General features: G+C 37.9%; 1 protein-coding gene across 6 annotated transcripts in view; it reads left to right on the forward strand.

Moving 5' to 3' along the window:
- herc2 (HECT and RLD domain containing E3 ubiquitin protein ligase 2) overlaps positions 1 to 12,358 on the forward strand; it is a 164,915-nt gene that overhangs the window by 123,415 nt on the left and 29,142 nt on the right. For all 6 annotated transcript variants that reach the window (XM_052025739.1, XM_052025737.1, XM_052025738.1 and 3 more), the window contains 14 exons: positions 400 to 586; positions 1,156 to 1,299; positions 1,710 to 1,901; positions 2,113 to 2,266; positions 2,436 to 2,543; positions 4,219 to 4,350; positions 5,545 to 5,703; positions 6,721 to 6,839; positions 6,947 to 7,072; positions 7,197 to 7,352; positions 8,144 to 8,259; positions 8,529 to 8,727; positions 9,001 to 9,215; positions 10,786 to 10,963. In XM_052025739.1, coding sequence (XP_051881699.1) covers positions 400 to 586; positions 1,156 to 1,299; positions 1,710 to 1,901; positions 2,113 to 2,266; positions 2,436 to 2,543; positions 4,219 to 4,350; positions 5,545 to 5,703; positions 6,721 to 6,839; positions 6,947 to 7,072; positions 7,197 to 7,352; positions 8,144 to 8,259; positions 8,529 to 8,727; positions 9,001 to 9,215; positions 10,786 to 10,963 — 2,185 coding nt within the window. The remainder of the gene's footprint in view (positions 1 to 399; positions 587 to 1,155; positions 1,300 to 1,709; positions 1,902 to 2,112; positions 2,267 to 2,435; positions 2,544 to 4,218; positions 4,351 to 5,544; positions 5,704 to 6,720; positions 6,840 to 6,946; positions 7,073 to 7,196; positions 7,353 to 8,143; positions 8,260 to 8,528; positions 8,728 to 9,000; positions 9,216 to 10,785; positions 10,964 to 12,358) is intronic.

The following is a 12,358-nucleotide window of genomic DNA, read 5'->3' on the forward strand; positions in this document are numbered from 1 at the left end:
CATCCTGGTAAATCTCCTCTGCACCCTTTCTAAAGCTTCCACATCCTTTCTATAATGAGGTGACCAGAACTGAACACAATACTCCAATTGTGGTCTAACCAGCGTTTTATAGTCCTGCAACATTACCTGGCAGCTCTTGAACTCGATACCCTGACTAATGACTGTCAACACACCATACACTGCCTTAACAATCCTATCAACCTGTGCAGCGAGCTTGAGGGATCTCTGGATGTGGACCCCAAGATCCCTCTGTTCCTCCACACTGCTAAGAGTCCTGCCATTAACCTTGTATTCTGCCTTCAGATTTGATTTTTCCCATTTCATTTTGGATCACAAACTTCAGAATTGAAGTTATTTTTCATTTTTCACTAGGAATTTAAAAATTTTTTTTCCCTGTAGGGATGCTTTGGTGGGAGCTCTGATGCCAGCCAGCATGATTGCACCTGTAGAATGCACATCAGCATCTCCTGTACCACCGGCTGAGTCATCTACAGCCACCAGTCCAGCTGGTGAGGGTGCTTCAGAAGTGGCAAGTGACAGGGAAGACAGAGTGAGTCCCAATCCTTGGCAGGACAGGAGAGGAGAGGTGAGAATGCTTCTGCAAGTATGGAATGATAGTTTGATGAAATATAGAACTCCTAAAATATTTGAAAACCTGGTTTAAAAAATAAAGAACTGTATTTGGTGTTTCAAACATAATCGTAAATGTCATAAATGGAGTCAACTGCACACTTATTAGTTCGTTGGTTAACGCTTAATTGGATTTACCAGCTGATTTGTTTTGAAGGCGAGCAGGCAAAAATAACTTATTGCAGAAACTAAGTCACACTGTGTCTGGAGTGTACATCTGTTGTTTTCTCCAAAGGTGCTGAGGCTTATCACCTTTTTGTTAGCTTAGGAAAAAACATGACACCCCCTTGGTTTTTGTTCTGACACTGAACGAGTAATCCAGAAACATGGACTAATAGATTGGTAAAATTCAGTCATCAGTGCTATCTCACCTTGAGCAATTGATCATGGCTACCCTTCAAATTTGTCCTTCTCTACTTGTATGTCTGCTGCTACATTTGATGGACTACTTAGTATGTTCTAACAATTTTCTCAGCTTTTCAGGTATGATCTCTCAAATTCTAAAAAGACACTTTTATGTTTAAGGTTGCACCTTCAGAAGAAGCCCTGACACCATCGTCTGCAGTGACTCCCTCCACTTCAACAACTTCAGCTCGTCCTTTCATTCCTGTAACTGATGATCCTAGGGCTGCCAGTATAATTGCAGAGACCATGACCAAAACAAAGGAGGTAATCCATGCCATAACAGTATAATAATAATTTGCTAAGCAAATTGAACCATGTCGTATGACTGGTTGATTTTGCCATGACTATAATAACAAATAACTGGTTTGGGTTAGATGTCTTTTTTAATGGGATATGGCTGTCCTGACAATTTTCTCCAAGGCATAAATGCTAGTTTCCATGTTCTTGGATGTGTTCCATCTTGGGTCACATGTAGCCAGACAAGAAGAATCATTATTGGATTTTGTTAAATGTGCACCCTGCTGTCTAGCAGTGACGGTAAAGGGAGGTCTTGAATCCTGCTTGCAAAATATGTATGCAAGTAGATGTTTTAATCATTTGTCTATTTCACATTTTAAGGATGCATCATTTTGATTTAAACTTCTGACTTTAAATGAAACATTTTCCTTAAAAAGGATTCTGAAAGCCAGGCTAAATCATCAGGGCCTGAACCACAACACTTGGATGAATTCACAAGTCTCCTTATACCAGATGACACCCGAGTGATGGTTGATTTGTTGAAGTTGGCTGTGTCAAGTCGCGCTGGTGAGAAAGGCAAAGATGTCTTGTCAGCTGTGCTTTCAGCAATGGGCACTGCCTATCCACAGGTAAATATAAACACTTCATTGATGAGAAATTCTATTCTAATTAACTCTCATAATTATTTGAACTATTGGTGTTTTATTCAATTTTGACTTTTGATTTCTTTGGTCTTCAGTGGCAAACCTTTAGACTCTGGACTTTTTTCACTTAGTCCAAATGCAATTACTATCCTGTATTTGATATTATTTGATTTAAAAGTGCATTTCTATACTGCAGGTGGCAGACATGTTATTGGAACTATGTGTGACTGAATTAGAAGATGTGGCATCGGATTCTCAAAGTGGGCGCCATTCTCCTCAGCCAGTGATAGTGGAAAGTAGTCACCCATACACTGATGACACATCCACGAGTGGAACAGTCAAAATACCAGGTAATTACCTTTTGTATAACTGTGATAACATACTGATTCTGGGTGCTCAATTGTTCATGTCTTGTGGCACTTTTTCGTATTTGGTATGGAAAAAGTGGCATGTGAAAGGCAAGCTTAGATGTGCAAACAGATAACTTTTCTTCTGGCATATGTTTTGGTCATTATTTAGGTGCGGAAGGCCTTAGAGTCGAGTTTGATCGACAGTGTTCCACAGAGCGTCGGCATGACCCATTAACCATCATGGATGGTGCCAACAGGATTGTATCTGTTAGATCAGGTATTAATGTTTTTTTTCACAACTGTTTTCATGTACATGTCACAAGTAATCATTGGTCTTAATACTTAAATCTGGAATATTAAATTGATTGCATTTACAAAATCTTTCCTGTTGATCTAAACAGTTTTTAGTGCTTCAGCTATTGGGGATATATTAGTGCTGTCTCAAAAATTTGGTGTGGTGGAAGTTCAATGTTACTGGGAGTTTCCAGGTTGCATATCCACGGGAGCAATCCGAAGTGCATTATTTTAGTAGCTCTTTCAAGGAAAGATTGGTGAATTTTGTCAAAGAATGAAAGTCTGAAAGAGAGACAAACTGCCTATTAAACAGATTTTGTATCACAAATCAAAAATATTGCATTTAATGAAATCTATTTCATTGATTTTTGACTTCCTGTTGATTCATATGTTTGTTGCATATCCAGGATTGAACATCCTTTTAAAAGACAAGGCCCAGAAGGAAAAGTTTCATTGTGATGGCCATTTGTTTCTATCCCTTTCTGGCCCACACTTTGTTGCTTTACTGTTATTGCATAGACTTTAGTTGTCTTCAGCCCATGCTCTAGATTTTCTGTTGCTGCCTACTTTGCATTTTAATAGTCCTCTTGGAGCATGCCTCGTGGGCAAGCCCTTTGGTCAATCTACTTTGTTCTTTAGTTCATCTATCTATTTGATTACTGTTCTGTGAAGCAACCTGTATATTTTTGCACATTAAAGGTACCATATAAATGCAGGTTATTTTTCCTTCTAATACCTTTATTGTTGTAGCATTTTTGGTAGCTTACAGACCATCTAATTGCTTTAATGCTAAAATGTGGACAGTAGACTCTGCCTTCATTGAAAGCAATGGTGCAATCTACCTAACACAAGTGTGAAGAAATAATCTGATGTTAAAATGACTTGAATCAAACAATGCAAAAGCACAATTTCTTTGCCTTGTATTTTCCATATTTCCTTATGACATAGTAGGATGCCATTTGGCCCATTGAGCTCATGCTGGCTCAGATTGATCCCATTTCTGCTCTAGTTTTCCCTGTAATCTATTCTTTCCATGCCATGGGGAGAATGTGCAAACTCCACACAGAGACCACCAGAGGTCAGGATTGAACTCTGGTCTCTTTGGCTTATGAGACAGCAGCTTCACTAGCAGCATCACAGTGTCAAGTAAATCATATTTGCAAGAATTGCAGATAATAAGATGCACCATTATTTCAATATGGTTTATGCTTTACTTAGAATATAATTTAGACTATCACCACTCCATAAAAATTATATATAGATTATTTTGTAACTTGATCTTCTACTTTGAACCCATTTTCTTTAGAAATTTAGGATTTATGTTCTGCTATTTAGTTGTGTGTAGATTTAAACTTTCTGTGCATTTCTTAAACATAAAGGAGAAAAAATAAATCTGCAGTTAAGAGTGTAAATGTTTGGAGCAATAACGCTCAGCTGCAAAGATCTGTACTGATAGCTTGAGAAGTTAAATGAATCATTTGTTGTCACTTCAGTCCATACAGAAATGGTGTTGCCACTGGCTCCACAACTTTTTGTGCGAAGTTGTATCTCAAGTCAGTGAATCATATGGCACACACAAAGTTAGTGGGTGTTGTGATGCGACAGGTTACGTGCTCTAATTATGGTTTAGTTATGCAATTATATGTGGGCTGTCACAGGTCGAGAATGGTCAGACTGGTCCAGTGAACTGAGAATTCCTGGAGATGAGCTAAAGTGGAAGTTTACCAGTGATGGTTCTGTGAATGGCTGGGGATGGCGATTTACAGTGTACCCCATAATGCCTGCTGCAGGTAATGTATATTTTTCTGTTGTTAAGTGCACAGATTGGATAAGCAAGCACTCTGGCAGCAGGACTTCCCACTTTATTGTTTCCATGACTCTAGAACACTTGCAGAGAAACTGAAAGCTGTAATGCATTTTGAAGGGTCCAAACCTTCAGATGTGTTGCAGCTTATGTTTTTGCCGGCCCCACTAAAATTGAATGTTATGTTTTATTTTCCCTTCATACTTGTATGGAAAATACTTTGTTTTGCCTTCCGTGTTTGAAGGTGTTTACGTTGTTTTGTATTTTCCAGATCTTTTACCAGCTATTGTGGGTTCTGATAGTGACAGATTACCTGTCGAAGTTCAGTTTTGCATGTCTTTAAATTGTTTTGACACAAACTCCTATCCAACATTTCCATAATTGCATTTGAAGTTCTCTTTCTTGTCTGCTCTACACCATACACTATCCTTTAGGCCATGCACAATCTGCTTTTGTATTTGACCATCTCTCATTCAAACATAAAGATCAGAGCAGAGTTTAGAGATAGTTGAATGGTCAGATCCATTGGTTTTATTTTCCTTTTTGTCCCTTCTTTTGCATCCTATTTGGAAATAAATGGGAAGGGGCGGTTCTGCCTGAGGAATCACAGGAACAAACCTTTGTTTCATCATTTCCTGAATCTTGTGGAACAACTTTCAAAATACTGACTGCAGGTTGAAACTCTTTAGTCTAGCACCCTTGGGACCTTACTGGTGCCAAACCAGAAATTGCCCCCTGATCACCTCCCTCTAAGCAGGGGAACTGTTCTTAAAAAATAATGGGACAGTGTGGGAAATGGAAGCTGGAAACTGTCTGTAACCCAAAGTTTCTGTAACTCAGAAATGCTCTCAGCTGAGATAACTGTTGGCTGAGACTGCAAATGTTGCACTGGTAGGTTAATTAGCCACAGATTAGTACATATCTTAGTTAATTTTAGATCTTGGTTAGAATTGATTAGTACAGATCTGCACTACAGATTCAAAACGTGCCGGACCATAGAATGCCAGACCAGAAAGTTACGGAATCGACAGTTATGTGGTTTAGTTATGTAACAGTTGATTCTGATAACTTTCTAATCTTGACTTATTTTTAAGAATAAATGATCAGGTGTTATAATTGCTATTTTTAAATTTCTATTGTTGATTTCTAATCCTACCATTAATATTCTAATATAAACCAGGTCCTAAAGATCTTCTATCAGATCGTTGTATATTGTCATGCCCATCAATGGATTTAGTTACTTGCCTGTTGGATTTCCGATTAAGCTTCGCATCAAACAGAAGCATTGTGCCACGTTTAGCTGCCTCTTTGGCAGCTTGTGCTCAGCTAAGTGCTCTTGGTAAGTATTAGAATGTAGACTACCAAAAACAAAAAATACAAATAGAAATGTTGGAAATACTCAAGAAATCGGGCAGCATTTGCAGAGGAAGCAATGGATAGGACTAAAGATCCTGCAGTAGAACTGGGTCAGATTTACACTTGTAAGATGTAGAGATGTGGATGTGAGGGTAGGAGAGAACGAAGTGGAAGGTCTGTGATAGGGTGAGGCCAGGAGAGATTAAGGGATGAGAATGTAAGGTAACAAAACCCCGAAGGTGTTTTAAAAATACAGAAAAATAATCTGACATTACTAAAAGAATTTGGAAGGAATGCTGGAAATCTTGAACAAAAATGCAGGTTATTTGAAATTGCTGAACTCATTATTCAGTGCAGAAGGCTGTAAAGTGTTCAAATGGAAGATGGGGTGCAATTCCTTGAACTTGCACAAAACTTTGGAGCAGTGAAGGAACTGAATGACAAAGAAGTTAGAGGAAGAGTGAGATGGAAGAATTAAAATGGATAGGTGACTTGGGGGCTCAGGATCACACTTTAGGTGCTCTTTAAAGCTGTCACCCAATCTGTGTTTAGTCTTCCCACTGTGTAGACAACTGCATCTTGAGCAATTAATACAGTATTTATAAGTGAAAGATATACATGGAAAAAGTGGGATCCTGGGATATGGGAAGGGAGGAAGTGAAAGAGCAGGTGCTGCATCTCCTGAAGATGCATGAGGAGAACTATGAATATTGGTGGCGTGGTGAATTAGGGCATCCTAGAGGGAATGGTTTCCTGGGAATGCTGAAAGAGGAGGAAATGATGTGTCTATTGGAAGGATTCTGTTGAAGGTGTAGGAAATTGTGAAGGTTGGTGAGGTGGGAAGTAATGGCATGAAGAATCCAATTCGAGCTCTGAGTATGGGGCAAAAGGGTGAGTGCACTTGTGGAAGAAGTGGGAAGTATAGAAGTGCAGTTTATACAGAAACTGCTCACTGCAGACATGGATTAACGTATTAATGATCTATTTGCTTTTATGAAAGCTGCCAGTCACAGGATGTGGGCCTTGCAGAGATTGCGCAAGCTTTTAACTACAGAGTTTGGCCAGACTATAAATATCAATCGGCTTCTTGGTGACAGTGATGGAGAATCACGATCTCTGGTACGGTGACAACTGACTTAAGAATATTAAATTTTGTTTGCTTTCTTTCCTTTTTAAAAATGAACTAACTCGCATAATAAACTCACTATTGAATTTTTTTTGTTTAGAGCTTTACTGGGACTGCTTTAGCCGCATTGGTCAAAGGTCTTCCAGAAGCTTTACAACGTCAGTATGAGTATGAAGATCCCATAGTTAGAGGAGGAAAGCAGCTCCTTCACAGCCCCTTCTTTAAGGTAATCATTTTTGTTTCTGTGCATGTAATTGAACACCTGAGAGTTTAAATTTATGGATTATGTCCACACAGGGTGTATGGATTTTTAAAGAAACCTTTACTTAAATGATTCTTTTGTCTTTTAGGTTTTGGTTGCTCTGGCATGCGATTTAGAGCTTGATACTTTGCCTTGCTGTGCTGAAACACACAAGTGGGCATGGTTTAGAAGATACTGTACAGCTTTGAGAGTTGCTGTGGCTCTGGATAAACGAACACCTTTGCCACGACAATTTCCTGATGAGGTAATAAATATTACTAAATATGTTCCTTCTCTTTTGCACAGGATTTATAACAGATGAAGGAAACTATTTGGCGTATCCTGGTTCATTGCATGCAAGTGGCTCTTATGAAAATGACATACAGTTTGTTTTAGCAAATAATTCCTTGCAAATAAGAATTTTTTTTATTGTGGATTATGTGGGGTTGGCATGGAAGATTGTAAAGATGGAACTTGTTTCGTAAGGTTCCTAGAAACCACCTGATAAATGTTTTGCATAAATGTGAATCACAATTAACAAATTGAATTCAATAGTTCTATGATGGGTGAATAATTACATCTGTTAAGAACTGATTTGTAAATTTTCAGTTATTAATGGAAGAATTGGATTGTGCCCATAGATACTATATATTGTACCTGCACAAAACAACACCACAGGTGTTTAAAAAAAACAGAATAATTATCTGATATTACCAAAATAATGTGGAAGGAATGCTGGAAATCTTCAATGAATATGCTTAAATGCTGATGATTTGAAATTGTTGAACTTACTATTGAGTCTAGAAGGCAGTAATGTTTTCAAATGGAAGATGAGGTGCCTTGAACTTAAACTTTGGAGCAGTGAAGGAACTCGATGACAAAGAAGTTAGAGTAGGAGTGAGATGGTGGAATTAAAATGACAGGTGACTTGGAGCTTAGGGTCAAATAGTCTTTAGTTTTTAATTAGTGAAACCAGTGTTTTGCGGTAAATGAGAATTGTGCAATTTTAAGTGGTTTCAGACATTTTACATTCTTATATTTTGTGTTCTGGTGTAGGTGGCAAAAAAAATCCGCGAACTAATGATTGATAATGAAAGTATGAATGTTCTTCATGAAAGCCATGATGTATTTAGAAGAGAACAAGATGAACAGCTTGTCCAATGGATAAACAGGTGCAGAGTCTATAGTTTCAAAGTTTCATTGTGTGAAATAGTACTGTGTAATAGTGTCACTAAATGTGAATGGTTTTCTAATTACTGATTTGCTATTTCTAATTTACTGTGCTTTTTTTTTAACCTCTTCCAATATAATGTCAGGATGTGGCTTACAGTGTGTTTCTCTGCTTTCTACCACTTTTTTCTGTGCTTTATGCTAGATGAAAAATGAGGAACATTTTCTCTATGGGAAATACACTTGTACTTAATTTACCTTTGTTCAACAGGCGGTCTGATGATTGGACCCTTTCTGCTGGTGGGAGTGGAACTATTTATGGTTGGGGTCACAACCACAGAGGTCAGCTAGGAGGAATTGAAGGTGCAAAAGTTAAAATTCCAACACCATGTGAAGCATTGGCAACCTTGAGACCTGTGCAGCTGATTGGTGGCGAGCAAACATTATTTGCAGTAACAGCAGATGGAAAAGTGAGTCTTTGAATGTCCATTGTTAATACTCTCCATGTGTGTTATCTGATTTTGAAGAATACATATTGATTTTTTTTTTGAAGTGCATAAAATAAATGATCAAAAATAATCAGTACAATTACATTTCCCAAACATCTTGACTAGTGAATCACAAAAAAATCACACTTTTTAAACCAGTTTGCAGTGTCATTAATTGCCGACCAATCTGGAACCAGAGGGGATGTGAGCAGGAAGGCAGTAAGATTTGAGTTATTTTTCTTCCTATTATATTAGTTGTATGCTACTGGATATGGAGCTGGAGGAAGACTGGGGATTGGAGGGACAGAGTCGGTGTCTAGCCCCACTTTGTTGGAATCTATTCAACATGTCTTTGTAAAGAAGGTGGCAGTGAATTCAGGGGGCAAGCACTGCCTTGCATTGTCATCTGAAGGAGAAGTCTACTCTTGGGGTGAAGCAGAAGATGGCAAGCTGGGACATGGCAATAGGAGGTAAGGAATTGGTTTTCTATTTTAGTGTATTGCTGATTTAAAAGCTGATCAGGAGTTTTATCAACCATTCTAATCGCATATGTTGGGTGATGAGAAATGGCAAGTATAATAAAATAAAACTCCAATCATCAACTATTTGGAAATCCTGATGGTTTTGTATCTACTTACTGGATCCTGCTCCCTCTCGTGCCCTGGGGTCATGCATGGTTCCTGCGTTCCCTTCTGGGTTCATTGGAAAATTTTGTCATCCTGCTGTATAACATCTTAAAACAACGTGATTAAAAGTGCTGGAGTATTAATGGGAATAACATCTAGTAGTCCAGAAAATCTGCTTGTCTGGCACTACCGAAGTAACAAGCATGCTGGATTAATGACATTTTACTGTACTTCCAAACAAAATATCACATTTTCAAGCTTAAATAGCAGTGTACTTTTTGTGGCTTTGGTTCAAGCAAGAAGAAAAATAGATAACCTAATAATTTTATAATTGCAGATGACATTAAAATTAGCAGTGTGGTTATGTTGAAAAGTTGTAGGCTTCAGGAATATATAAATTAATTATTCAACTGTGCAGAAAAAAAGTGGTAAATAGAATTCAGTGCACAGGTTCTAAATGTGGAAGAAAGTTTATTGTGTATTTCCTTGTTTTTTATTCTGTTTAATGTGGTATTTTGGTAATGCTTGCCCCTAACCAGGAAGGTCAAAAATATGAAAATCTGAGCTTTTTGTCAGCCAACACACTGTATTTTAGTCAGCTGAAATACTCCAGGAAACGAGGTGTTACTCATTGGCTAGGTCACATGTGGAATAGCATGGACGTGATGGGCTCTATGCCCTCCTCCTCCTGTGTTGTAGTTACACTAGTTCTGAGCATCATGTCACAAAGGATGGAATTGCACTGGCAAAGGTGCAGAACAGATTTGAGGATGTTCTTGGAGCTGGAGAATTATCATGGAACTGACTCCCTGAAAGGGTGGTGAACGCAGAAGCCCCTAAAGTACCTGGATGAGGTGAAGTGCTATGATCTATTAGGTTTTGGACCAAGAGCGTGGATATGGGAATAACTTAACTATCTCTTTATTTTAATCAGGGTTTGGTCACATTAGGTCAAGTGTGAATGTTTTGCTGACTTAACGAGATCACCTAACTGAACACTGGGTGAATTTGGGTATAACAATTTGTAATACCTTTTTGTTCTTGTGATAATTATGTTTCTCTTCTAATGGACTACTTATATTTTAATTACATTATTTTCTCTTTCCATTACAAACCATTTGCTGCACAAATCCTAGATAACTAAGTGAAACCATCTAATTTGAACAGTCTTCATGATGGGTGCTGTATGTGAGTGGCTGAACAAGAATTTTCAGTTGATGTTGGATGAGTTGGTCCACCTTGGTGGTACCTTATTTTTATCATGTTTCTTTGACTAAAATTGAGAGTTTTTGCTGATGGATATCTTAAGCTTTCACATTTTCGGCTTTTGTGGTTAGGTGCATGACTGTGTTTTAAATATACTGATGTCTTGATTTCTGTGGTGAGGACATTTATTTCATTTTGTCTTTTTCAGTCCTTGTGACCGCCCCCGTGTTATTGAATCACTACGTGGTATAGAAGTGATCGATGTTGCTGCTGGAGGCGCACATAGTGCTTGTGTTACTGCAGCAGGAGAGCTTTACACTTGGGGCAAGGGCAGATATGGGAGACTAGGACATGGGGACAGTGAAGATCAGTTAAAACCAAAGCTGGTGAGTACCACTGATGAAGAATTGATTGAAACCTAAAACCCTGTTGCAGTGTTGCTGATGGAAGGAAATTCTTGCTATAGGTGCAAAAATATGATGGGTACTTTTGTTTCAGACTTGACCAACCCTTCCTGAATTTGGTAAAATTTATTATCATGCAGAACGTATCAAAACAATGTTAGAAATTCAAGTTAAATTTTATATTCTGGATTGTTGCTGTTAATTAGTTTCAGTCTCAAATTTGACCTGTATTCAATATAGAATTATTGATGATAGCTTCATTTCTCACCTTGGGAATTCTTGTGCTATGTAGACATTTACCCTTTGAAGGAAGTTTTGGACCTCTTCCTTGGAAAATGATGTCAAAAAACCTTTTGGAAGGATCTTTTCATTCAAATGATTCCCCCTGCTATTTGGTCACTATCTATAAGTAATCTGGTGGAGGATGCATGAACCAATTAAGAAATCTGATCATAATCGGTATTATAGTTGGCTATTTGGCATATGTGATTGATAAATGGCTCGAAGGACAAAAATAAAGGCTCTGTATCTGAAAGCACCAAGCATTTGAAACAAGGCAGGTGAACTGAGAGCACAATGGAAATAATTATGATTTGCCAGCCATAACAGTTGTGTGGTTGCAAGATGACATAGATTGGGTCCTAGATATAAGAGTTCATGACATTTAGAAAGGACAGTAAATTAGGAAAATTAGGTGTGGCTCAGTTCATTAATGGTCATAATTAATAGAGGAATGCTGTAAGTTCAGGAAATAAAGATGCAGAGGCAGTTTTGGTGGAGATGAAAAGTAATAAAGGCAAAGCCCATAGTTCAAGCCAGAAAGCAGGCTATGCCAGACCTGATATTGTGCAATGAAATAAAATTAATTAGTGATCTCAAAGGCATCCCAAGGTGGCAGCAAGTGTAATATGATTGAATAACCAGTGGTGCTGTGGTCCTCAGTTCTAAAACTTACTTGGATAAAGCCTCCATGATATGGTTCTAAATTTACTGATAAAACAAAAATAGGTAAAAACAAAAGTAAATTGTGAAGGAAACATAAGGAGGCTACAAAACAATATAGATATGTTAAGTGAGTGTGTATGGGTCTGGCAAATGGAAAATGTGAAATTGTCCATTTTTGGGAAAAAAAATAAGAACAAAGCATATTATCGAAATGGTGAGGGGATGCATGAGTTGCAAAAGGGTAGTATGCAGGAACAGTAGATAATTAGTAATAACATAATGTTATCTATTGTTCTGGGATTAAATACAAAAATAGGGATGTTATGCTTCAATTATATAGGACATTGGGGAGTTGGGGAGACACAACTGGAATACTGTGTAAAGTATTAGTCTCTTATTACAGATATAAATGCATTAGGAGCAGTTCAGAGA

This window comes from Pristis pectinata, chromosome 11, assembly GCF_009764475.1.
Source record: "Pristis pectinata isolate sPriPec2 chromosome 11, sPriPec2.1.pri, whole genome shotgun sequence".
Classification (NCBI taxonomy): Eukaryota; Metazoa; Chordata; class Chondrichthyes; order Rhinopristiformes; family Pristidae; genus Pristis; species Pristis pectinata.